This window comes from Porites lutea, chromosome 3, assembly GCF_958299795.1.
Source record: "Porites lutea chromosome 3, jaPorLute2.1, whole genome shotgun sequence".
Lineage (NCBI taxonomy): Eukaryota > Metazoa > Cnidaria > Anthozoa > Scleractinia > Poritidae > Porites > Porites lutea.
Genome location: NC_133203.1, coordinates 30,135,898 through 30,163,408, shown reverse-complemented (window position 1 = coordinate 30,163,408; position 27,511 = coordinate 30,135,898). Strand labels below are relative to the sequence as shown.

Below are 27,511 nucleotides of genomic sequence, written 5' to 3'. Positions count from 1 at the left end.
TGAACCGTGCTCACGGTTTGATAGGGCTCGCGCCTTGTTGACGCGGGCTCGTCGCGAACCATCAGTCGGATCGATGAGAAAAAATGTCCTTTGGAACCCAGAGTAAAAAGACAGCTAATACTGGCACTCACTTTTTAGCTTTCTGTTTTTTTTCTAATGTTTACGCCGTAATGTGCATTTTAAAAGATGCTCAGGCTGGTTAGCTATAAGCACAGAGAGTAGGATTTTACTGGTACAAACTATAACGTTTGCTTTTATTTGCGCTAACTTTCACTTCAAGAGACAAAGTAGGTGAGTTTACTCCTACTCCGCACATGTACCTAATGTAATACTAATCTAATTTATAAAATACAATTACTGCAAAAATCCCTAAGGAAATGTTAAATGTTGATGCAAGTCTATCATGTATCACAAAAGTGGCGACCATCTGTGGAAAAGATACCCCCTTAATAGCGCCCCGAAATTAATAACTGTCCTTTATCTTTGTTACTACTCATAAACAAGAAACTAAGCGAAAACCATGGACAGAAGTTATGAAAGTTATCAACAGTTTGGTTCTGAAACATCGACGGCAGTGGCGCGATTAATTAACTACATGTTTTACTATAACAAAGTCACGCTTAATTTAGTTCTCAGTAGAAAACAAAAAATTCCAGATTCCAAGAGCAAAACGGGTCACGTGACTGATTTCAGGGTGAAATGTGGAATATATCCCTAAAAGAACTAGAGATTAAAAGAGCAATGAAAAAGGGGGTCTACCAAATTTAAGGTTGTAACTGCGATTTTATAGTTAAATCAAGAACGGACAAGATGTAACATGAATAATTTGAAAAAAAAAATCAGAATTCTCCGACATATAAATTCTGATAATCTTGCCGGCAGTCGACACCCATCTTAGGTTCAGGGCCTCAAAACTGGTTTCAAGCTATTTCTGATGCTTTTCTCATCTCTGATGGTGTTTACTTTTCGCTTCCCGCAATTTTTGCATTAACCAGGTCATGTACGTCCCATGTACGAAAAACTAATTCGATACCAGCGCTGCTAATGTATTACTTTGTCTAAATAGTTAACATTTTGTAGTCCCTAAATAAGAAAGATTTAAAACCTGCTAGTTTGTAAACAGGCAAGCTGTGTTGCATTGGTACTTGGTAAAAAAGAACAACGTTAAAGGTAAAACTTTCGACCAGAAAAGTTCTTCTAGAACTGAACAACTTGTTACTTCGCAAGAATCAAAGTCTTTTGTAAAAGCTGACTTTTATGTTTCTTGTGATTGCCAATCGAACTAATTTAAAGGTTTTTTTTTGCACTTAAAGAAATAAAAATACAAAAATAAAATAACAAAATAGCGTCAAGATTAAGCTTTTACAGTTACATTCTACCAAAAAAACCTCAATGGTGTTTGTACATGTTACACAAGATCGAACGTTACAAAGCTACAAACACAAACACGAAACAAAATGCTTCAAAGTCAATAAAACAATCAACAATGCGTTTGACTAGATACTTTAAAAATATCTTAGAAAAATTATTGAGTAAGTAATTAATAAGGCTAGTCAAAGATTGCGTCGAATAATATTCGATCGCGAGAGGCACCACAATCCTCCGATACACAAGTCTATACTGGACCTCTTCTTAATTCGAGTCTTCTGGAAGTTGCAGACTGAAATGGCTTCTTACGAGTAGTTTGATTATTAGCCTACAGAACATGACAGAAGAAAAAGGGAAAATTAAAATTTAGCCAACTAACCTAATTTCATCACTTTATAAGATTAGTGGGACATAAAATGAAGAGTGCTCTTTGGTATTCCCTTCTCTCTCTCTCTCTCTCTCTCTCTCTCTCTCTCTCTCTCTCTCTCTCTCTCTCTCTCTCTCTCTCTCTCTCTCTCTCTCTCTCTCTCTCTCCCTCTCTCTCTCTCTCTCTCTCTCTCTCTCTCTCTCTCTGTCTTTTTGCAGGGAATAGTTTTATTCCGTTTATCTTTCTTTTTTAGTGTCAACTAATTTTGGTTCTCAGCTCTTCCGGTTTTTTGCTTGCCTGTTCCTTCCTGCAAAACTCGTGAAATTCTCAACTATCATCTCGCCAAAGAGCACGCCACTCCAAATAGAAATACCCTCGTTTCAGATCCTCAGTATCAATAGTGGCTCCAAGATTGTCTTTACTGTGTAACCACACGGTGCCGTTTCAACAGCTACAACCAGGACATTTTTAAACCAAGAGTTTGTGCCACATAAATTTTAAAGCCTAAAACTGAAATGTTTGCACGACACTAAATTTAATTAGGGAAGCGCAACGAATTTGGACAACATTTATCGACGTGTAAAGCTATCGGAATGGTATAATTCGTATTGCCATCCCAATTTTAGTGGTTCTCCATTATTTAGTCTCAAGCTGAAAATGAAGTTCTTGAGTAAAGGCATTAAACGACTGAACGAATCCCCTTTTTCTATCAAGATTTGGGACGAGCTAGTTTCTACTCGATCGCAGCCCAATGTCCTAACTTTTCTAAATTTGTCCTAACTTGTGGCTGAGTGGTCAGCGCGTCGCACTCGCAATCCGGCGGTCCCGGGTTCGAGTCCCGCTCTGATCAATCGTTGGATTTGTTCTCGGTGGTCCAATTTTAAATTCTCGGCCATGCTTTTGATAGCCAACTGGTTGCCTCCTGCCAGTTGGGGTTTTCAATCCTGTTACGTCGTGTTTGAAATATTTGTTTCTGAGTATTTGACTAGTTTTTGTAAACTAGCTGTTCTTTCCATTATAAAGAAGACTTTTAACCTTTTAAACCTTTAAAATGAAATCAGTGGCAGTATCGTTAAGCCCCACCTTAATTCAGTTTCACTTGAACTATCTCCAGAATCTTTGTCGCTATTCTAAAGGCCTCCTCTGCATGCACTGCTGTGTATACGTCATGGGGTATGTTGGGGTATGACATAGTGTTAGGGTAACGCATGTGGACTGAATTAATCACAAGACGTTCTAGCTGGGCTGCTAAATCTTTTAACTCAGCATCTGATTCATCAAAACCATGACAATTCAGTACCAAATTGTGGTCATTTGTCTTCTGATTAGCATCCACGTTGTACTGCACAGCCTTCAGGGCCTTTTCGGCTGCCTGGAAAGAATAATTAACAATTATTCCTCGAGCCCGAATGGGCTCTGAGGTAATATCCCATGAGGCCGAAGACCACTAGTTGGATTTTACTAAAAATAGTTTACCATGGTTAACTCTGTGAGGTAAGTACAGACCTAAAACGGCCATTTTGTAATTCTATAATTTAAGTTTGGACTAAACGAAACAGATTTGACGATTTCAATTTTAATTGCAAGCAAGAGAAAAAAACAAAGCCTAAAACAAATATTAGCTAGATCCCTTTATCCCTAAACAAGTCTTCTACCAGTCCTAACAAAGTGAAATTCAGGAACAGAAATATATCAACATACGACCAAGTGTTGAACAATATGCACTTAGCTACAGGACACTAACTTAAGCCATTTCGGGGAAATGAAGATCAGGAACAGGAAAATAGTAGCCTATTCAGTCCAAGTTAAATAAATTTCTCTTAATTACACTTATCTGTAATTCCCATTATGAAAACAACAACAACAAAACAATTTTAAAAAATTATACTTAACTGATTTCAAAACAAAAAGAGAAAACTATAAATCAAGTTTCATCGAACACAGTAACGAACATGTGAAAATGTGAAATGTTTAGAACATTTTTCCTTAGTCCGCCGTAAGAGTCGTATGTGTCAAACGCAGTCATCGATGAATCCCTTTAGGACATTTTCTTCCACGAAAAACCAAATATTAAAAAATTCTGCTTTGAAGAACAGAAAAAAATAAAAATTCACAGCGGTTGTCTTTCATTTTGAGGCGGCAAAACAAGAACACAATAATTTTAAAACATAACTGAAATGGAAAAAAAGGGTTCAGTTGTCGGCAAGAGTCTGTCGGCAAACACATCAGTGTCTATAGATGCTGCATACGTTTTCACGCATGAATTTACCTGTCAAAATTTTGACCAGGTTTGGGGGGAAGATTAGGTTGTTCCTGAAGTGTGACCAAAAGCGTTGCTAAGCAAAAAGTACAGCCTTAGAAATTTATCTCTGAAAATTTTGTCGTAAGTCGAACATAAGCAACTATAAAATAGATTTTTACTCGAACATCTGCGTTGGTTGCCCATTAAGTGGTTAATTTTGCGCCAAAACGAAACGCAACGTCAATGTCTTGGACTCCCTTCCCTACCCTACTGAACTTTTTTTTTCAACCCTACCCCCAAAGAGTGTACGGACGGGCGGGCGGACGTACGCTAACGTCTTTTCCTAATTTTTTGGTTGTCGATAGGTTTCCATTTTTTCCGTTTACAATGTAGATATATGTTTATACTCTTTACCTGGTGGCATTTAAAGCAAAGCCACTCAAATGAGTCAGTGGTGCATGCTCTCTCTCTACTGCAAGACTCAAGGTCAGCGTCAGCTTGTCTCAACCAACGCTTGGCCTCTTCTGGCTGAGGATTTTTTCTGGTTCTCCTTAAGAAAATTGGGGGAGTATCATCATCAGGTGAAGGTGGCCATGGTCCATAGTCTTCTTCATATTTTTTCCGCTGTGAATCACGTCGTTTTACCCGCTCTTCCAATAGAGCAAACAAGTCATCGTAACCGCCACCGAGCCGAGAAACTTCATTCATTAAATGCTGCAAAGCATCCTTTCTTGGAAACCAACGCATGAATAGGCGCTTGACAATTTGGGTTCTCTCGTCCTCTGGGATTTCCCATGCGTTCTGGAGGATGTCCGAGATCTCTTTAAGCACTCCGTCCATATCCTCGTCCTGTTCCTCAAATATCTCTTGCAAGCGGTGAAATTTATACAGCCTACCAGCACTGACCTCAACTGCTTCTTTGTCGTGTTCAATGTTAATTCGGTATGCCTTTGTCAAGATAGCAGTATCTTCACTGTTAATCTCCTCGACTATTATAGCGTAGATGTATGTTGGAGTACCTTCCCGCTGGGCTAGACTTGGGTCGTGCAGCTGATAACCAACGTACTCTCCGGCTTCAAATTCTTCAAAAGCTTCTTTTAACAGGTGGTGGTCTTCGATTGGAATCAATGTACCGGGCTCTGGATAGATATACAAATCTGCCGTGGTGTAGCTGTCATCTTTACGAACTTTCATTCTGTCTAACAGTGGCCAAATACTCGAAGGTGGGCAACGGAGCATCTCACCAATGAGATTTGCCTTCTTTTGAAGGAACTCTCCATACATTTCCCCAATTATGTCCGATATGATTGGAATGGCATCACTCACCCCAGACAGCGTATCAATGTACACTTTACTTTTCCCCAATGCAGACAGCTCCGGCTTGTCTACCAAGAAAGGTACATCAGCTTCACTTTCTGGAATCTGAACTTCATAAAGAAAAAGGGAGGTCCTAAGACCTTCCACAGCAAACAAATCGATGCTTCGAAGACTTTCCTCAATGCCTCTTAAGACACTTAAGTCAAAATCTTTATCCTGATGGTTAACGTGTTTTATGATTCTTGCAACTCCACGAGCAAAGGGGATGGAAGATATCTTCACTTTCATCGTGTCAACAGCCCCGTTCGCGACAATTTTCGTTTTTACGGGATCGCAGAGTTTTTCCTTTACCACACTAGATAGCATCCTTGGCTGTACTTCTGGCGGTAATTTCAGCATCAAATCTGTAAAGTTAATCATGGCTGATTTACGACTTACATTCAGTAGACTAAGTTCTAGTACAAATGGCTGCTCAAGACCTTTTATCCTATAACCATAGGTTGGGGCATCATCAAACAACAGCTCCGTCGATAAACGTAAAGTAACAGGAATGGTGCTTATCTTGAGGTGCTCGTTCGAAAGGCAAAATTCTGAAGGCATTGCTGGTAGGTACAATTTGGAGAGAGTTAGCACGGATCGTGGGTCATCTTGCAAAGTTTTGAAGAATCCTCTGATGGCCTTCGAACACTTTGTAAGTTCATTTGGGTTCAGTTTAGAACCTTTGCATTTCTCATGCATCATCTCCAATACCACAGCGTAATCTCTACAGCTTACAGTCTTTGAACAGCCTACAAACTCAAACAAAGTCTGGAACTTTCCAAATACTGCAGGAATTCTGTAAAGAAACGGCTTAATCTCGAAATGCTCGTAAAGCTCGATGACAGCTTGTGTAGGCAGAATGAACTTTTTTCCTTCTTCAACAGCGATAAAACGCATGGTTTCGAGTACCCTCCTGGCCTCTGGATCGTTAATGGCGTTTGCCTGTAGAAATTCATAAATTCTTTCCATGACCCTCGTTACCGCTGAGCACTGGTCAGTTGTGATATTTTTCCTGGTGCTGACAGTTTGGCAGTGACTAATGACAAGAGCAACAGATGGCTTAATCTGAATACCAAGCTGTTCAACAAATACCTTAATGTACTGATCAACATTTCGATGACGACAGTCACTTGAAAGCTCAAAACTATGAAACCTTGGATCTGCCGACGTTGGAAGCAAATGTGCTTTCGTCCATATGATTTCTGCATGCTCGTTGACAACGGAATCTTTGAATGCAATGAATGGAATTTCGTCTCCTTGTGTTATTCCAAATGGTAGGCATACTTCTTGTAGTGATTTTTCAACAGGTCTTGCAGCCACGAAAGGAATCTCAGAAACAAGATGTAGAAGACCTTCACCAACCACATTTGGTCGAGAAAAAAGGTGTTGCAACAAAACTGCGGATTTTTTGTAGGTGTTTTCTGTTCGCTGTGTTTTAGCTTCATGTGCCACTTGGTTAGCAAACTTTAAGAAATCTTTTCCTGACACGTCTTTAGTGAGGCCAATCTTCTGCAAAAATGACAGCCACTCTTCAGAGTTAAATTGCTCCGGTGGAAAACTGTCTTGTGGTAACAAGGCATCAAATACTTCATTGCAGGGGTCATAGAAACTGGATGCTGTCTTCAAGGAACCGTCCACAGCTGGAATGAGCTCAATTCGTTTCAAATAGTCTACCAATTGTCTTTTTTCAAGCTCTTCACTTTCGTTCTCTTTTGCACTTACTGAAGACACAAAGCCGTGAAGATATCGAAGGTGGGCCAGCTTTCCTTCAAAACTAAACTGCTGAAAGCATGTAAGAATGAAATTTCGGTAAACATTTGATGGCGATACTTGCACAAATTCTAGGAATTCATACAAGGCTGACAGACTTTCGCGAGATTCTACCAAAAAAACAGTCAAGTCTGAATTCAACAACATCGATCCCGTCGTTAGGGATGTCATCAGGGAGAACAAAGACGTTCCTATCCTGAACTTTTCCTAGCCTTTCACCCGCCATTGGAAAGAAAGGAAGCCTCCTTAGAGTTTCTTTGTCGTCGCATGACAGAGACTTTGTGTTGCGGCTAAAGTAATTAAGAACCTCCATAGCTTCTTCGTCCTCTAGTTTCCCATCAAGGGTGGAAGGATTAGCCTTCAGCTTCTGATGAAACGCTGTGAGAAGGGAATGGGGTCTCTTAAGTGTCGCTACAAGATTGCGCGCTAAATTATACGATTCTGGTTTGGTGTAGCAAATTGTACCGATGCGGACAGTTGACAGTATAACTGAATCAAGCTCTGGCAACCCCAAACATTTTAAGGCCTTCACCAACTTCTCGCTGGATTGACCACAATCTCTAAAGTCAAGAACTGATTCTCCCATTTTCAAAGGCACCAAAAATTGTTCTGTAACTAGTTTTGGCTTACTAGAACTTGCCTGGGTTGCTGGAAGGATACAACACATAGTCAATGGCATGAGCAGGTCACGAACAAAGAAAGTTTTCTTTTCCTTACTGAGATCCTTCTTTTCTTCCTCTCCTAAGTCATTAAGTTTTTCGCTGACGAAATTTTCGAGGAACTGCCAAACCCTGTAAATCCAACGACGATTCGGCAGGGCCGTTGACTTTGAATTATCTTCAGGAAACCATCTCACGTACTGATCCTCGCTGCAAAAACATTCAGGAAGAGTTATGTGCAATTGAGAAGAGAAGGTATCTAAATCCAAAGGTCGGAAAACGGGGGTCTTTTTTAAATCAGCCATGTTAAAAACGTCACTTAGAACCTCTTTGTGTACAAACAAGCCGGGAGATCGTGGTAAAATATCGCAGTAACGACACAAACACCACGGATCGCTCTCACTAAAGACGCGTAAGAAGTTGTCCTGTGTGAGAAGCAATGGAAGACCTTCGAGATTCTTCAGAAACTGATCATCGTCTTGGCAGTACTTTAGAATTCGAATAACTCCTTTCACGTTTTTGAATGGACTCCTTTCAATGGGGCATGGAACGTCGCCAATACTGCAAAGCGGATTACTATCATTAAACGACTTGTAAAAGTCCATCACAGCCAAAGGAGAGACGCAGCACACCTCTACTCCTGCCTCCATGAATGAATCAAACAAGTCAATTGATAATGCCGCCAAGTTAAAACCAGTTTCCAACAACATTTCTTCGAACTGGTTCTTTCGTCTAATGCGACTTTCTTCCCTCTTTTTTCTTTCTTTCTCATCCGTATTGGTCCTTGGTGGAACAGGAGCAAAGCAACCCTTTATCTCGAGATTGTTGAAGTATGTTTGGTTCTTGCCTGTGTCCTGCGGCGCGAACCACGTGACTTGGACTCCGCTGGATCCTTTGATACTCTTAACACCGGCTCCTGAACTTTGCTTGGAGCACTTCACCACCGGAATAAGGTGCATTTCTTTTTTGCTCATTCCCTGGTAGACGGAATCAGCTAATGACTTCCAGTATGAATCTTCCAAGGGATACCGCGGAAACAATGCTTCATAGTAAGTTAACCTCTCTGTGATTTCACTTTTGCTAAAGATGGAAATCTGACCAGCCGCATCCTGCCCAACTGGCAGCTGAATGTATCCTCTTACCTTGTCCAGGAGAGTGAGGTAGCAGGAGGTGATAACATCACGTAGCAAGGCGTTATTCCAGTCACTTCGATAGCCAGCAGCTTCATCCTGCCACAAATTTCTTCTGGCCTCATGGTCCAGTGCAAAGTGGCCATTGATATGAATAGGTAAATTGGTCCGAAATGGCAGTGGAAGAAAGCAGTACGCTTTGCCATCGGGTTTCACCGCAGACCTGCTGTCGTTTAAAAGGTAAGCCACTCCACCTCGAGGAAGCATACCCAGTTGTTCTTCTTTGAAAGCATGAGCAATACTTTCTTCCACTGGTTTCTCAAAGCCAACCTGCTGTACAATCAGCCAAGTCTGTTCCTTCTGAAGGCTGTCACGAAGCTTCATACTATAAATACACTTTTTCACCTTAATGCTTGTGGGAAGAAAATCTTTTTGTTTCGCTTGCTTTCCAATCTGCTTCATGTAATCAGCAAAAGATTGTCTTTTCCTCTCGTCTTTCTTGGTCATAACAATTTCAACGGAGTAAGTATCAACCGGTTTGCCACTTCTGTCTACGGCGGCAATGCTAATCTTCCTCACATTGTTTACGAAGAGGAGAACTTCGAACAACTCCATTTTTAGACCTTCCATCATTCTGTCAAGCTGCTGCACGGTGACGGGTGTTCGTGATATTTTGGATTCTTTGGCCATTTCCTGGGACTTCAGTGGGAAGCGAAACATGGTTGCATTTTGTATCGGAAAAAAGTCCCCTAGGTAGCAACGAAATACATCTGGAAACTTACTCTTTAACTCGTCGATCTTCGTGTACATTCTACCTGGTTTTTCATCGGTAGGACGAGCAACGTACTTGCAATGAGGATCAAACACGCAAAGAACATCTCCAATTTCTTTACCCTTCGACCTGAATGATGGAACATCAGTTAGGTGATACACAGCATTAAAGCCAATGCCATACTGACCAGTCTTGTTTGGATCTCCCCCCTTGGTACCCTTGCCAAGGTTACAAATTCCCTCAATATCTGCATTGGTAAACGGTCTATTGTTGTACACACAAAGTGCAGGACCTTGCAGGGCTTTCCAGCTCTCGTTGAGCACCCTCTCTTCAGGATGGTTTCTAGGATCTATAATGAAGCAAATCTCAGTTGCTGGTCCGTCGTCTACATTTTGAAGAAGCTCTTTTAAAATTTCTTTCTCACCTGGATAACCTGTCAAAATCCGTTTTAATCGATCTGTGAGCTCTTCTTTTTGCCCAAAAGGAAAACCAACATCGTGATGTTGCAGAGCTCCTTCTCTGCGAGTTTTAACGCCCAGTTTCTTACAGGTTGACCAGGGAATCTTCTCATGGACAAACAGCTCCTCTGGATCATCAGGCATCCACGGACAATCCTTGTAGCACAGATCAGCTACTGCAAACATTCTGCGTCTGGAATCAGGAAGAAAAACTAAACCACAGCCCTCTTGTTCGTTGTCCAGGTCATCCTTAGACTCTTCAGATGTCTCTCCGAGTTGAATCACCATGTTCACAACTACCTGTAATGTTCGTTCGTCAAGTGGGGTTTCACCGAACTGTCCCCTTATTTCTCGAAGGCATGAAATGAAGTCGTTTGGTTCAAACTGCTTCCTGACACCACAAAATGTCAGGAGTTTGCCAAAAGAATCGGATAAATAATCTGGAACTTGGGTAAGGTACGGGGAACAGTCCGTTTTCACCTCAAATGCGACAAGATTTGCAGGGAGAAAGCGCCTTTCCACTAGAATAAATCGCTTCGTAGATAGAAAATCCTTGACAAAGGGGGTACAGTTGGCAAAATTTTCTTGTAGAAAAGAGTAAGCTTCTTTGCAAACGCGGCTCACTTCTTCGTAACCGTTAGTATCCATCTTTTTTAGGTCAGTAGAAATAGCTTCTTCAAGTTGTTTGACAACGTGCTGTGTCGTAACGTATTTGTCATTTAAATTGAGGAACTCTGCCACTTTACTGGGGACGTCCACATCGACAAGTAGCTCCGTGCAACACACAAGGTACCTCTTATCCTGAGGAAAGATATCCTTTGGTGCCGCCAGGAGCCTTTGAAATCCTCGATGTTCCTCGCTCTTCCAGGGGAGGGGGGATGACGATGGTTTTTCCAGAACTGGAAGGAACTCGGCTTTGCAAATGCGAGACACAATTGCATCCGGCGGGCATTTAGCTTTTCGCTTCAGTTTCATTTTAATGAACTTTAGCAAAACCTTGGCACGCTTGACTGCCGCTTTACTGTCAACTACATTAACGTGCTGGACACTCTCTGCTCTTTCTGCAACGTCTTCCCAGGGTAGATCATTTGACTTCATCCCAAGTTTCTCCAGTTTGGCTAGCACTTGAGGGTGACAAAATGTACTTACATCACTAAAGGGAAACCTACCATCACCTGGGAGAAACAAGGCGGAAGCTTCTTTGTCGGGAGTAACTAACTGACTCGGCCGCTTGAGTACCCTTCCACCAGGCGACACTGGAATGCAGGCGTTGTTCATTATTAAGTCTTCAAACTCAAAGCTGTTTTGATTTAAGGCATGTAACACAAGAACATCCCGCAGATCAGAAGCAACTCTTGATATGTTTGGAAAGAAAACATCACGGTAAAATCGCAACTTGTCGTATGTTTTACTTCTGATCACATTTAGCAAACCACAGCACTCAAACGACTGGAACACTTCGGGTGGTAAGTCAATCACCAGGTCATTTCCTTTTGTGAAGTTGCGAAACACAGCAAATGAAACTTCTCCAATTTCAGGATCCACGCGAAGGTCTGGATGGAGAAAAACCACTTGAGTAATGTCAGCCCATTTTCTTCCATTGGAGAACAGAGCATGAGCTCCATCAGCAATTTGCTTGTAGAATGACCTTACAACAGACCAGCAATGTTCGTTTACGTCAAACGCCCTTGGCCACAGTGAATGGAAAACATAAGATCCGTCTCCAGGGAGAATTTTCTTAAGATCTTCAAGGAGGCACAAATAAGCAGTAGATATGGAATCAGTCATTAGAACATTATTCCATTCCTCGCCATAGCATGTCTTGTCATCTTCAAGTTTACCTTGCAAACGACGCCTATTGGAATCCACTGCAAACGCACCATTTATAAACACAGGCAGGCCACTGTGAATTGGGAGTGGAAGATAGCAGAAAACTGTTCCATTTTCTTCCGGTTTGGGCATAAAGGTGTTAAATTCTTTAAACAACAACTGAACAGCTACTCCCCCGGACGGAAGAAGACTAGGGTCACTTTTTGCGAACTTCAGTGACTTTCCATTCCCCATTGAGGACACGATTAACCATCTTTCAACTTCTCGACTAGGAAGCTCGCTTATCTCAAAGAAACTAGCACCAACCTTAGTGAAAACGCATTCCACATCAACCGCAATGGACGATTCTGGAAATTCGTTTGGTTTGACTTTCCTAATCTTGGAGTTCTTTTTAACCTTGGATGATGCTTGCAGAAAATTAGACTGCACCAACAACTTCTTCTGCTCTGCTCCCAGTTTCTGCGCAGTGTCTGGTAGTATGATGGGGAAGGACAATTCTCTCAGTATTCCTCCTTGGGCGAGTGATTTATTAACCTGAAACATTAGCAACGGTTGTAGATTCTGGTCTGAAGATTTCGGTAAGAAGTACAGTCCAACGCGGAATACGTTTTGTGTAAAAAGAAGCAACGAGTTTGCTTTCACTAGGAACATTTTCAACAGTTTCCGCATTTCGTGTTCGTCGTAACACTTGTCTCTGATCTCACTAACTGCTGCTTGCTCTCTTGTCCTCAAAGGAAATCTGAACAGCGTGCCATCGTATGAGTTGTCTTCTTTCCGAAGGGTTAAATCACAGCCAAAAACACCATTGAATGGTTTAAACTGATTTTTAAATGTCTGCAGGTTCTTGACACCTTTGTTGAGATCAATCCTGATACCAGGCTTTGCTTTGTTTTTGATGATAGTCCTCAGGTGCGATGTGTTGGGATCAAGAATTACAAAATAGTTCTTACTTACAAACATCGGCACATCTGTAAGGTTGTACACTGCATTGAAGCCAAGTCCAAACTTACCGATCTTTTCAGTGTCATGCACTTTCGTTGCCTCGTTTAGCTTTGTGATATTAACAAAGTCTTCATCTTTGAATGTCGCGTCGTTGTAGACCCACAAAGCAGGACCTTGACACTTTTTCATTCCGTCGTCTATGAGAAACGTCATAGCATCCTCGTTGGTCCTTTCATCGTAAAGAAATCTTACGTCAGTGGCACCAGCATCGTCTGCATTTTGCACGAGCTCTTTCAGCACAGCAAGTCCATCTTTGTAGTCTTCTAGAAGTCGACTCAATCGAGTGGTAAGCTTCTCCTCCTGTCCAAACTCTTCTCCTATGGAGAGTTCATCAGGGTCTAACATTCGATGTGTTAGAGATGGTACACCTAGACGTTCAGCAGTGATGCTCGGGACGCTCCAATGTATGTAATGGTAATTTTGCTCTTCGTCTTGGCCAGCACTGCACAGCCATTCTTTTTCTCCAGTGTACATGCAGCGCTCAACTGCTTCAAGCCGGACGTAAGAATTGTCATGGACACGGACAGGCATAAGGATTTTTTCTTGCAGCTCTGGCGATAATTGGTCACATGCCAATTCATTTAAAATGTCAACTGCTAAATGGAGATCATGTCTTACTTCACAGGGGCTAAATCTGGAACTGCGACCGCTATACTTCACTTTTATTAAGCCAAGCACTTGCAGCAGAAGAGATGGATCACTTTCTGTCCTCATGCCAAAAAGTGTAAACAACTTAGAGTGTTTTAGAACCTCCGAGGGAAGAACGCGAACGTAGGGTGTAAGGTCAATGGGTGGCCTAATGGCAATCACGTGGCTAGGAAAAGAAAAGCCGTCTCCATTCCACACCCATTCGAAATGGGAAGATTCCAATGCCCCACTGACTTCATAATAGTCTGAACTGCTCAGAAACGAATAGACTTCGTTCACCAACGCCATGTAATACGCCTTCTCATCATCAGTGTAATGCATGACTACATTTCCCAAATGCTCAACGACGTCGACGACTTCTGGTTTATCTACCCAGCCAAAACAACCAGCAATTTCACTCGAAGGTTCAAAGTCGACAACAGGTTTTACACTTCCTATGAGATTTATTACGTTATGGCCCTTTAGTTCACATGGCTTAAAAAAATGTCTTCCTCCTTCTTCGCATGTTTCCAGCCATGGCAGTGAGGGAGGGAATGTTGATGGCTTGTGGCGCAACCGTGACACCCACTGAATTCTCATCAGTAAAGATCCCAACTCTTGTCCATAAACTTTGCTCTTCAGTTTTTGGGGATAGAGCTTAATATGCTGCAAAATTGCATCGGACCTCTGTCTTGCAGTTAGCAGGTCTGGAAGGCCGGAAACTTTCCTAGCGCTTTGAAGGAGGTCTGCGGCAGTGATGTTGGATTCTTCTTTCATTCCAATTTCTTCCAAAGCATTAAGAACGGTCGCATCGTTGTACAACTGGCCAATGGGAAAAACATTTTCAGCGATAAATATTCTTCTAAGATTGTAACTTCTGGGATCAAAGACATCCGATGCCTTCACCCGCTGCTTATGATGAAGCTGCGGCAGAAATGGCAGCGCTCGTACATTCCGCTTGAAGTGAACATCGGAGCGAATGACGTTTGCGAAATGCTTGAGCACATAGGGCATCAACTTGTCAATCTGTCCTCCATTATATTTGCCACTTTGCAAGTCAGGAAATATAATTTCGCAAAGCAATTCCATAGGTTTAAGAATCCGGACTTTTAGAAGAAGAGCTAAAATCCTAGAATCGTCTTGCGAAATAACAATGAGTTCCCTTAGAGGCGGGACGGGAAGATATTCAACAGGTGCGGCTGGTAGACCTTCCTCTTTGGACACAAATCTCTTAGAAAAAGTCTCAAAAACGGGGAGAGAGAGCATGAGAATGTGTTCCCTTTTTCCTACTTGCGTTGGTTTGACACTGGCGAGGAATGATCTCAAACTTCGCTTTCCTTCGGTGGAAACCTCTCTTATCAAGACTTCAGACAACCTTCCGACTGTGAACTTGGAGGCTAAGATCAAAATGGTGTCCAAAATACCTTGCGCATTTGGGCGATGTACGTAAGTGTCCAAAATACAGGGGTGGTCGATTACGAAGTGAGGACAACCAGTCAAGACATCCCCGCCGAACGCTGTCAAGACACGCATCAAAGCATCATCAATGACGTCCCCACCCAGGCTTTTAATCACTACTGTGGAGGGCTGCGTAAGTGGCTTCAAAGTAACAGTTGCTTGTTCCATACTGACTGGAACTAAGGAGAAGTTTTGAAGTCGCTGAAGTCTCTCTGTAGCAGGAAAGTGGTCGCGAAGGTATCTCCATATCAGTTTGATCCACTCTCTTGGAGGATGGTTGTGGTTTTGGTCATCTGGATGCCACAGAACAGTTTTGCCTTGACTCCAGTCGTAAGGCAGGGATTCCTTAAGAAGACTTACCAAATTGTTTTCAGAAAGAAGTCGTAACTGTGTACACTCTGCGAAAGTCAATCAATGGCAAGCAAGATGAGATTTTGTTATCGCCAAAATTCACGATTATTTAATTACGATCATTCTTCGAGGTAGGCAGCTTCATTTGAAGGAATAGTGGAGAGATTATGTGAGGCAATACGGAACAAAATATTATTCAACTGAAAGAAAATATCATAGCCTTTTAAGTGTTACAGCTCAAATATTATTTCAGGATAAATTTGATTCCGCCTAGGTTGACTCTCAATTTCCTTTGTCTCCTAGTCTTAGGAGACAAAAATCAACCTAGGCTATACAAATTTAACCAGAAAGACAAATCGATATCATTTGAAAGCTTCGCACTCATTTTTTGAGTTATCTCGAATTCTTGCGTGAGATTTCAAACAAGAAAAATTGTGCGAAGAATTAAGGCAGGTAAGTGAGGGGATCAAATATTGCACAAACGACAAACCATGATTTATGCTCCCTCCTGTTTAAATTAAAAGGCGTAGTAAGGTCAGTCAATAGGAGGGACTTTGCGAAGGACTAGGGAAGCGTCCTGCACAGTGACCGGAAGTAACATCTTTTCTACCAAGCCCTCATTACTTCAAGTAAGGAGTTAAAGATGCCTCGACGACGACGGTAAAGACCTAGCTTAAAAAAGTGAATTCGTGTTTTTTCAAACTATATTGCGATTATTCCAATACGCTTACTTGTCAAATTTAGTTGAACTCTCCTGAAAGTTGAAGTTATGCAGTGAACTTCCAGGGGAAAGGAATGTAAAAACAGAAGAAAAACGACTTGCTTGTGCACGGTTTTCAAGCTTTTCTGCCGAGATTTTATCTCTCATAATTTACACTCTTTTCCGTCAACTGCTTATTGTGTATTTGGCTGCATTTTACGTGGTATGTGGGTATATGGGTGTCGTGCCTGACACAGAATTTGGGGCGAAAAATAAACCTTCCAAAATTGCCAAAAATTTTGGAAGGCTGAAAAGAATGAAATGCGTATAACGTGTCTTACAATTCAGTTTCAAACACTGGCGTACTAGGCATATAAAATACAACTAAATGCTTATGCACTTCTCATTGCGGCCCGCTATGATATCCTACGTATTCGTGAAGTACACGCCCCGAAGAGCTTGCTAGCAGGCTAAGTACAGTTAAGAGCTAACTGGGTTAAATTACCAACACAACAACTGTGATCGTGTATCATACCTATTTTTGTATATTTCTTTTCCGTCACGGGACGACTACTATGTGAAAAAGCCTAATTTCACGTTTTATGGAGGACTTAAACAAGCGATAACGAAACTTTTTTTTACTGAACTTGAATTTTTTCTAGGGATTTAACTCAGGAGAGTTCCACTACATTTGACAAAGTAAACGAGTTGGAATAATCGCAAAAAAGATGGTAATAACGTCAATTCAAAAAGCGAGTTTACACAAAGCCGTCGTGGTATCTTAAGCGGGAGGCATTGACGCATTCCTGGAAAAAATACTTTCGGTCACTGCATCCGCAGTCCATTCAGTCCGAATCCGCAGTCCTTGCTTAAAATCCCTAGTATTTTAGCAGTGTCACTTGCTCCCTGTCTTAATTACCTAGTCTGGCTGCGTGCTTTAGTCTGTGAATGATGCCGTGATCCACTGTTTGATCCAAGAAACGGTTTTGCAGACCAGGTAAAAGATCTTGAGGATGCTCAGGCGAGCAGATGTAGATTTTCGGGGATGAGGGTGAAAAGGCGGTTAATTTGCCATTGGACAGAGGCAAAAGTTCCAGGTCACAGAGGTCTTTATACTGATCGTCTTGTAAACAAAAATGAAGAAGCCGTTGCTTCTCACGCCTTGTGAGCCTCCTATAACAAGCTGGTGCTCCCTTCAAAACTATTCGCGTGAAGCGGGGTTCGATTTCCGTACAGGAAGAAAATGAGCTAATAGCTTCAAACACGTGACTGGGTACAGATACAACAGAAACGTTCGCTCCAAGCAAGACTCTTTGAAGAAGCTCTTTTAGATCGTTTTCAGATAACTGGTTGAATATTGCATCTTTAACAGGCACCCATTTTCCCCAATTTGCTTCGGTGAAGACAATTTCCTTGTACGACAGCATCTCAAACAAAGGCTCTATAATGCTTTCCCATTTCTGCTTGACTAGTCTGAGATCTGGCCACGCTCTGAGACAAAATAAATGAAACATCGCAGAGCTAATGAATAAAATATCAATGGTGATACCAGCAATGACAAAGGAAAGTCCAGTTTTGTAATCTTTGGAGGCAGCACAGTGAAATATTGCTGCGATTCGTTTAAGCGATCAAAGGAAATTAGGCTTTACAGGCCCTTATTACATTATCTGATGAAAAATAAATACGTTATTAACTTGGTTAATATTTCCATTGATAAGACGTTATTTTGAATCATGTTTGCCTGCTAAAAAGGTTGATTGTCAGAATAGGCCGCTTGATCAGCAGCATGGAAGGAATCATAAGGATATATGTTCAAAGATTATACGAACATTGCAGATGTCACTGGTAAACGGCTGCCGCTTGCACTTTGAAGCTCTTGTCGTTGATGGCTTCTAAAATCATCGTCGCATAGGCTTGGGGTATGGCCTCCTCTACAAGACACTGATTCCATTTCAAGGATTTGTCAGTCAAAGGGTGACCGGCTCTTTTTAGATCTTCTTGTTCCGCGTTTGGAGATTTGATATAACGTCTATTCTGACTCAAAGCAAAGAAGCCATTCACATGAACCGGCAAACCTGTCAGGCTTGTCTTTTGCACTGGTAACGGCAGGATACAAAACACGTGACCTTGAATCGCTGGGGTGGGCTCGCAAGGGCTTGCTGGTAACGCCATGGCAACACCAACTAAGGGTAAGTAGCTGAGATCCTTAGCCAGGGTTTGGAATTCAGAGCATACCTCTCCGCCACAAAAATAATTAGTTACAAGGAACGAATGGCTGCGTTTGATTGTTTCTCGCCCGTGGTAATATTGTATTGTCTCAATCGTGATTGGATAGGTGACGTAAACTGGGTGGGACGAAAGCTTACCGCTAGAGACTTTTCCCCTGAACTCCTTTCTCTTTTCTTGAACCAGCTCAAGGCTTTGTTCGGATATTCTGACTAGAAAGGTCCTACTGGGTTCCCTGTCTAATTCTTCACGGACGTAGAGCTCAACGCATTCAAGATGTTGCAGGAAAAGTAGAACTAAGTGAGCGTCAGCAATGAAGCCACTGAACAATGCGCGCACCTTTTCGGCAGAATACAACGTCCGTGACAGCTTGGAGGCTTTACTGCGTAGTGGAAAGCGAAAGAGGGTGCCATTGTATGAGCCTGTGGTGAAAATGTCCTCTTTACTGTTAAATACTCCCCTGTAAGGAGCAAACTGGTCTGGTATGGCGTTCATGATATCACGATCATCTCTTATGTCCCAGCTGTATCCTGTACGCCTTTCTCCAAAGCATTTTTCGTGTGGATCAATTACACCGAGCTGCGAGTTGCTCATTATGCTTGGTAGATCTGTGGTCAATTAAGAATGCAGTACAAGAATGAAAAAAGGGATGAATCCTCACTTCAGGCAACACGACGTTAGAAAAGGAAAAGCTGCTGGTTAAACTAAAGGATTGCTGTTAAAATGGATCAATAAAAAGAAACACTACTTATACAAGTAGCTGGGGCGAACGTTTTTTTTTTATCAATGTTAAAAATTTGTTTACCACTAACAATTTAGTTGTATAATCTGCTACGCCAAGCAACGTTTAGTTAGAGGTTACCAGGCCGTTAGTAAGGTGGAATGGTTATGAAGCCTGATAGACTTCTTTGTTACATGTTTTTATTAGCTTTTGGACTTGACCGTGCACAACATTGAATAGCGTTCCTATCATTTTGAACTTACCGACCAACAGAGACATCGCATTAATTTATTCAGTCACAATTTGTGAACAACTAACAAAGGAATGTGCACGGCCAGGGAGCTTCCAACATAAATTGAAGAACCGTTGTTTTCATCTTTGATGTTTGCCGACTTTCAAAACCAGTCTCCTATACTATGGTATATTACAGTAAAGCCAGGTCAAGCGTACCCCCAAGATCCATTAATGAATTTATGATTCGAAAGTTGAATCCGTTGGTAGTTGTAGATTTCAGGTTCATCTCTGCATTCTTGCATGTGTAATGAGCCATCACTTCACACGCGAGGCACTTAATTAAATATCTACCATCTCAGTTTCCTAGAATTTAATGTAATTGTCTTCAATTTTAACCAATCAGAGATTTTTAATCTGACCAGATATAGAGAAGTTTTTGTAAAATATTCACACCTTATTACGCATGCAGGAATGCCGATTTGAATTTGACACTAGTTACGGGAACGACTACCGGATTCATTTTTCAAATAATCAATTCATTAATGGAATCTTGAGGGGTACGCTTGACCTCCCTTAACTGTTCGGCGTCTAATTCGTCCCTTGTCTCTTCATGTGGAAATTTATTTATATGAAAAACCGTCTTTACTCAGAAAGCCCCGACAGTTAATTAATATCTGGTTTCGCGAAGATAAATGATAACTGGCGTAACAAAAAATAAAATATATCCAAGGTTTTTGACTTGTTCACTAAGCGACCAGTTTACCTGTGACGTGGAAAACTGACTTGAAGCCCAGGCCAAAACGACCCACTTTCATCGGATCTTTGTCGTTCTTGCTTGTACACAGCATTCTGATGCCTTCCCAATCATCGGACGTGAACTCAGCGTTATTGTAGGCATAAAGCGCTGGGCCCTGTAAGGAATTACATCCTACGTCAAGAAAGATAGTTGTGCCTACTCGAATTTCAAAAAAAAATTGCAGTGGTTTTGGCTTGCTTAGCTAAGGAAGGAGTTAGACATGAAATCTTGCGCCTTTCGCTAGGCCAGTCAAAACTTAATTCCAATTTATGCACGTGGCGATCGACTTAGTTACGCTCGTCGCTTTTTTTGTAACGTATTTCCTCGACTACCCGTTTGCAGGGAGAAGGCATTGCCTTCTACGCTTATTAGAAGAACTTGAATGTTGGTGTGGCCCGGGAATCGGACACGCGATCTGGCACTCTGCAGGCCCGTTCCCCTGCAACTGAGCTAACCCTCCGGCAGTAAATGTTGTTATGTTTGACTAATGTATTTATTGTTTAATGTTGACCTGTTAAACTAATCTTCAAAGTTATTATCCTGCGTTTCAGGACACGAAGTGAGTGAAGGAGGAGTGGTTCTACTTTCAAACGAGGTGAGGTGGGTGGGTGGATGACCGATGGTCCCCGACCCCTGTTAGTCCATTAAAATCTCGTATCAGTTGAATCAATTCAAGTTACTCAGACATCTTAAGTTTTTCGATTCTGCTTCGCCTGGTGCTACTACCTGAAACTGAGCAAGTTCTTTGCTGTGCAGCTTTTCTGTTCCATAACTGTGTTTGTCATGCAGAAATTTCACTTGACTTGCACCTGCATCCTCTGCATTTTGGATGATTTCCTAAACTCAAAATGGGATTCAAAAGATGCGTTTAAAGCTGTTAGACACGGTTAGTCGTATATTTCTCTGCTTAAAGGTAATGACTGCTGTTATTTAACACTGTGCATATCATTCCTTCCATTAATAGTCCTTTTTCGAATTATAAATCACAGCTAAATACGAACATTAACAACACATTTATACTGGGTTAGCCTCGACATAAAGTAAAATCCGGGACAGAGTAGTATACAGGTCTTCTTCTCGTTGGAGTCTGTGAATATATTCAGTTCATTTGAAGGACTATTTGGAATACATGGCAATGAAAACAATTTCAACCTCTGCAAGTTCCTGACTCTAGTTTCTAGTCATGAGGTGAAAACTCTAAGACCTCATGCCAGCAAGTAGCGAAAACACCGCATTTTTCACCAGTTCCTCTTTTTAGACTGGTTTTCAGCCAGTTACCACGGGAACTGCTAAAATTGATCCATCTTTCTCTTCTTCATTGCAAACCATCTTCGCGCTTGTCGTTATAGATCAATCCAGGGGGGTTTAAAGACTGTTCAAGCACGGCGAAGTCAGAGAATCACACAAATCACAATCAAGGCCACAAGTGGCATAGGAATGGTATCAAAAAGCCTAAGAAGCAACGTCACCCATCATTGAAAGAGTTGATCCAAAATTCCTTCGAAACCAGAGGTTTGCAAAAAAACACAACAAACGTCACGCAGGGAGTGCTGTCAAAATGGAATCCTAAATGTCACTATAAACTGTGAAATAAAAATGTATACAACAAAAAAAAAAATGATTAAGGGCGTATTTTCCGACTAATCGGATGTGGTCAAGCGGTGTTTTTTGTTTTGTTTGTTTTTCGCACATGTGTCTTTTTCTCTTCTCTTTTTTTTGGCGCATCTACCTCGATCTTTCTTTCTTACCTTCTTTTTCCCTTTGCCATCATCTTTTTTATATTTAATTTTGTCGCCCCCCTTCGCTCCCCCCCCCCCCCCCCCCCCCACCTTATCGTATTTTATTTGAATGGAATTGTGGCTGGCTAACTTGTTAGGAAAGGGAGAAATTTAATCTACAAAGAGCAGTATAAGTAAATAGAAAAATGAGGGTCCTCGATAGGTTTTTCAGGATCCCGGATTTCCCGTATTTCCCGTATTTGAAGCTCGGGATTCGGGATTTTTCAGCAAAATCGCCGCGAGAGTCGGAATTGAAAATATGCACGGGAGTTGGAATGCCAAAAATAGCCACCGGGATTACGTGATTGCACGAAATTTTGGCGGTCAGGATTACAGGATTGTAGAAGCCTATTGCGGACTCCCAAAATTGGCCGTGGATTTATCTCTTCCTTACATGTATTCGGCAATCAAAGAAATTTAGAAGATTATCTTTCGTATAAAACAGTTTTGAAATCGGGTAAAACAAAGCCAGCATTTCGTCAACTAATATCTCCTAAGTAGTTCTTATTACTTAAGAGGCCCTGTTAGGGTAAAATTCCATCAAACGACATGGTCTTGAAGCGGCGACATACATGTAGGACAGAAGAAATGGGGACAAACGGACACAAAGATGGGTTAAAACTGCCACAGCAACAGAGAAAAGCACAAATACAATAGTGAAATACTGACAGCGACATGGCTTCCTCCTCAATACGCAAAACTAAAGGTTTTAAAATTCAATTCAGATTAAATTATTTACACAGTCAATGTACCTAACCTTCCTAAAAGGGCCTCACTAAAAATGTAGTTCTACTAGACTTACAGATTACATCCTCTCGTACTTTTGTAAAACAGCCATAGGAGAATTTACTCAATTGTTGACCTGATAATTTCCGTTTATAGGAGGCAATCAGTTTATACAAAGATTCCTATAGCATAATAATGTTGTCCTCTGCCTCACCTTCAGAATCTGTCCATCATCCGGGTACTGATCCAAGATTTTTTTCAACTGCTCAATCAGCGATGGCTGAATGAGATTAAAACCTAAGGAAAAAGGGGACCAGTATTATACTCTTACACCTTTTTATAGTTTTAACTCTAAAACACTGCCTAAGAAAGGGATGATAGCCACATTTTATTATAACTATGGTCTGAGTAGACAGGTTCGGCCAGCGTTTTTGGGTATACTATATATTGGGGTATTTAATTTCAGTTATACAGTATTTTTAAGCTGATTCCTTAGTAAAAGAACCTAACATACATTGTAGATGAAACTTGGTACACTGATGTAACAAGTCAAGAAGATGATAAAAAAGTAATAAAAAGTGGGGGTCACCGTGCACGTTTTGACGTCACAATGCTGACAAATACGGCTATTTAGGACCCTTTTACAAAAACCGCGGGCAGCCCAAAACTAGACAAAAAGGAGGGATTTTTTCGATGATACATGTGGTATCGCACAGAATTTGACTTTAACGTATTGTTTATCCACTTACGTACCAGAAAAATGCCTTTTAATGCCCTTGTTTTTACTTTACGCTCCAAAGTAGAATTAAATTGGACACGCGCTATTCGACCCGTGATAGCTCAATCCGTACAATTTAGTAAAACTGCCAAAAAACTGAACATAGATTTATGCCATTTTTTTTCTCATCGAAAGGAAGCACTGTCCTTATGAAAATCACGAAATAAAATATGGGGGTCACCACACTCGTTTTTGCAGTAGAGCTGCAGAAAGTGCGCACCAAATGCACTTTCTTAAGAGATTTTTGAGAGAGGACTGGGGCGCGTTTCAAAATAGAATGTATGTGAAAGGGGGAAGACAGTACTAAAAAATCCGTTCTTATAGAATTTACATCGAGATATCACATTTAGGACACAATGTGATAAAGAAAGCGTTTAACTGAAAATCAAAGTGAGTAAGCACAAGTTAAACATCCACTATCGAGGTTCTCCGAGAGGAGGTCGAACTCAGCAACACGCGTACTGCTTACGTTATGCACATTCCCAACACATTGGGTCTCACCTCGGCAAGAAACAACAGCAAGCAAAAATTCCAATAGCGTCTTCATTTTAATAATGTTACTTCACATGCTCTTTTTTACGGCGGCCATCTTGTTATGCGCAGTAAGAGATGCGCAGTGCAAAACCAGGGAATCACCTTAATGCTTAAATTGGGTATAAAGTATTCACTAACGACAAATTTTGGGTATAAAGTATACCATGGTTTTCTTAATTTTGCCATGAGTTTCAGTATGATTTTTGGTATATTCGAAGGTTTATTTCAGGCATATTGGTATTCCTCTACCCCTAAGGCCGACCCTGAGTAGAAGAATCTTAGAAGCACTGATTACTTGACTTATTAATATTTCTAATTGAACAGGGGAAGGAAGGATGAATACAAATTGGTCCCTGATTAATAGAAAAACGGTTACTCCCTAGTGACTACATGAAATTTTAGCATACCACCCAGTACAATTGCAGTTATCTACACTTTGTAGATATTCTTGTACCAATTTTTTACTGCCCTGTTCAAAGGAGCCTGCAGATGCCTTGAAGCTGAGGGAGCTGCATCTGCTTGATCTCCTCCACTCACTACCTTTTAAATAATTTGCAAGAGAAACCTGACTAAACATGCAGTGTACTGAACTTCAGATCATGTCAAAGATAAAGTATATTTTCACATTTTAAATTTTAGAAAATTGCCTGGTAAAGTAAAAGAAAGAAATTTGTATACATTTAAAGGCTAATGTCCTCAGCTGTTTCATTCATTAAAATTTGTATTGACAAGACATGTCTACAGTGTTCTCCCTAGGATTTTGGGAAGGCCAAGGGGTATTCTGACTGTGATTCTTAACGGTGTTTAGACGAAGCCTGCTGTAGGCTGAATAAAAAATGTTTGTTTCATCAACTTTATTGAGTGATTTTGTCTTTGAAACACCTAGCTCTGGATGTCAACTTAAGCTTATGTTCAGTTTAATATTTGGTATTAAAGCCAAGCAGCAATACAATTTTGCAGTGAATTAAGCCAGGCAGCCATTCTAGCCTTTAAAACCTAGGGGGAAAACTGGTCTACCAGCTGAGGACTAACTAAAACAACTGGGGGGGGGAGCTTATGGACCCCACCCAGCATTATCCCCCTCACTTCCTAGAAGCTTCTATCATCAGCATTTATTTCCTTGAACTAATATATAGATTTAGCCAAGGCCAAAAGCAAAGCTCTCCAGGGATGTTTAAAGAAATGTCTTTCTCAAGTAAAAAACTGGTCAGAGGATAACTTTAAAAGAAAATGTCACCTCCATGAGTTGTACACCTGAGCCTGCAATACAGTCATTTGACCCTGGTCAGTGGATACCTTTTTTGATAGCTGTCAATTGACCATAACATGGATGTCCAGTACCAAGTTAAACAGCCAGTTAAACACAGATATTACACTGTATGCCTTAGACTCCTAGCTAGTATTAAAGTGTGCCATTTGACATCAGTTTACATGTAATGTAGGGACAGTCAGTTGCCGGGCATCTGCTGATGTCACATACAAAATTTGTTGGACGGATATAGATTACCAAATTTTCTTAACAATGGGGCTCTGCTAATAATTATTATAAATCCTTGATCTGCCCCATACTAGGTGAGAAAAGGTCAGGTTAGGATAACATAGGACCAGGTTTCAACTGGCCAGGACATGCAGGACACAAGTAGAGACAGGACAAATTTTGGTAAAATGGAATAATACCAATCAACAGTCATTCATAACAAAAGCAATAAAATTGACCAGACATTAAGAGAGAAAGGATTGATTCAAGTAAATGTTTACAGACCAAGGGTACAAAGGAAGTCAGTTTTACAGCTTGCCATTCAGCAAGCTGTAGCTAGCATGTACTAGCCTGAAAAGTCATTTGAACTAACCCCCCCCCCCCCCCTCCCCACCACTGCATGGTGACACTGTGCAAAACTTGATAAATATGGCCATGGTACAAACAAAACTGTACAACTACTTACTCATTCTACAAGACAGATTAATCTTCAAATGAATACAATTTTAATGCTTCATGTAACTTCATCTGAAAGAGTCATGAAATTTAGAAAATGTAATTAAAGGTCTAAACAAACTCAGATTATTATTTAAATGATAATTATAGTGGGATAAAAAAAGGATATGACAGATAAATTGCTTATTCTTGAAAAAATCAACCTAAGTTGAAATTCTTTCATTTTATGGCTTTTAATAGCCTTTCAAATAAATTCTGGCTCCAGGGGAGGGGGGGGGGGGGGGTACTGGGATTTCAAGTGACGGGGATAATCGAATGGGGGCGAAAAGAAAAACCCAGAAAAAACCCAGAACCGAAAATTTACAGACTCCAAAACAATCCCATGCCGAATTTCTGAAATTTTCATTAAAGCATTAAATACAAAATTAATGATATAATATGTTGTACTTTATTTGGTTGTACTCTATTCACAGAACAGCCAGGATACATGGGCACTACCACAAATCTTCAGATTGTTTTAAATACCCAGAAAATCCCCACAAATATACAAAAACATTCTTGCCACATTTTCCTACCCAAAAAAATCCTGGAATGGAGAATTTCAAACCCAAAAAATTCCAGTGATCATCCCCATCACTTGAAATCTAGAGCAGCCCCCTTCCCTCTCCCTCTGGGACTCCAGCCAATTAAATGCTAATATAGGTAAAATAAATACCAAATAGATGTTTTTTACGTTTATGTGTATTATTAAAAATCTGATATACATCCCCGGGGTTAGTACCCCTGAGAATTCTTAGTGGGGGTGTGCCGCCTGACTCTTCAAATCCTGACCATATTTCAAACCAAAAAGTGTCATTTTTCACACCCATTTTCAGACCCGGCCTCTTAAATCACATCCATTTTCAGATCTGGCCTCATAGGCAGAAATTATCACATCATACTTAAATTCTTAAAATGCTTTCCAAATTCTCGTACCTCTCTTTGTTATTCATTTGGAATTGAAATGACAAATACGTATACACTCCACGCCTGATTCAAGACCTAAATGGGCAAAGAGTATACCCTTTTTTAGACTGAAAAGCCACAAAAACCATACCGTTTGGAGCGGCACATATCTTTATGGCTTATATATTAAGGAAGTACCCAATCCAGGGTAGATATCGTATTAATATTATTGGTCAACTTAAACTCCTCCTCCTGGCAACCCCACAGCTCAGGCACTAGAATTTTGGGAAAAACAGAGTTCAAATTCACCTAGGGCCAAGCCACATACAGCTGTTATCTGCAACAATTAAGCCACAAATCTTTCAAAATTTGTCAAGAGTGCCTCTGCAATGACTTTCATGTTTTGCCATGCCTTGTGCAAGGACGAGCACAAGAGGTCAAGGCAATTAAGTCCATCATATATTATCAAATTCCCCTTAACCAAGGGAAGGCAAAGGCATATCAATTCTTCAAAGCTTCAATTTCACCGATACTTTAAGCCAACCGACAATAGCAGTCGTTCGATAAACTAGTGGTTCTTGTTTTATAAAACTAACAGAACAAAAAAGACACATAATTATAACAGCCAGGTCATATGGGATTGTGTAATTCAACACTCACTCTTTACACCGTTGAATCTATGCAGGAAGTAACTCCACTGTCTTTCATAAAGCCATCTCGTGTTAATTTTTTGGGCAAGTAATATTCCTT

The 27,511-nt window shown here is 40.9% G+C and overlaps 2 protein-coding genes across 2 annotated transcripts; both read right to left on the bottom strand.

Moving 5' to 3' along the window:
* Positions 1-224: 224 nt before the first annotated feature.
* Positions 225-7,249, bottom strand: LOC140930900 (sacsin-like). Its single transcript, XM_073380620.1, has 3 exons — positions 4,392-7,249; positions 2,819-3,107; positions 225-1,696 (listed from the first exon to the last, which is right to left on the bottom strand). Exons 1-2 carry the CDS (start codon positions 6,300-6,302, stop codon positions 2,820-2,822), a joined length of 2,199 nt encoding a protein of 732 aa, XP_073236721.1. The 5' UTR covers positions 6,303-7,249; the 3' UTR covers positions 225-1,696; position 2,819.
* On the bottom strand, positions 7,183-27,511 carry LOC140930899 (sacsin-like). Its single transcript, XM_073380619.1, has 8 exons — positions 27,422-27,511; positions 25,827-25,888; positions 22,786-22,868; positions 20,794-20,904; positions 20,035-20,182; positions 17,934-18,924; positions 17,010-17,581; positions 7,183-15,437 (listed from the first exon to the last, which is right to left on the bottom strand). Exons 2-8 carry the CDS (start codon positions 25,828-25,830, stop codon positions 7,183-7,185), a joined length of 10,164 nt encoding a protein of 3,387 aa, XP_073236720.1. The 5' UTR covers positions 25,831-25,888; positions 27,422-27,511.

Coding starts and splice junctions, on each gene's coding strand:
- LOC140930900 (XM_073380620.1), bottom strand. CDS start 6,302: ATGGAAAGAATTTATGAATTTCTACAGGCAAACGCCATTAACGATCCA. Junction 3,108..4,391: donor TTTGCTTTAAATGCCACCAG/GTAAAGAGTATA, acceptor TATTCTTTCCAG/GCAGCCGAAAAGGCCCTGAA.
- LOC140930899 (XM_073380619.1), bottom strand. Junction 20,183..20,793: donor AAGAACTTGCTCAGTTTCAG/GTAGTAGCACCA, acceptor AATTCCTTACAG/GGCCCAGCGCTTTATGCCTA. Junction 15,438..17,009: donor AAAGCACGCAGCCAGACTAG/GTAATTAAGACA, acceptor TGACTTTCGCAG/AGTGTACACAGTTACGACTT.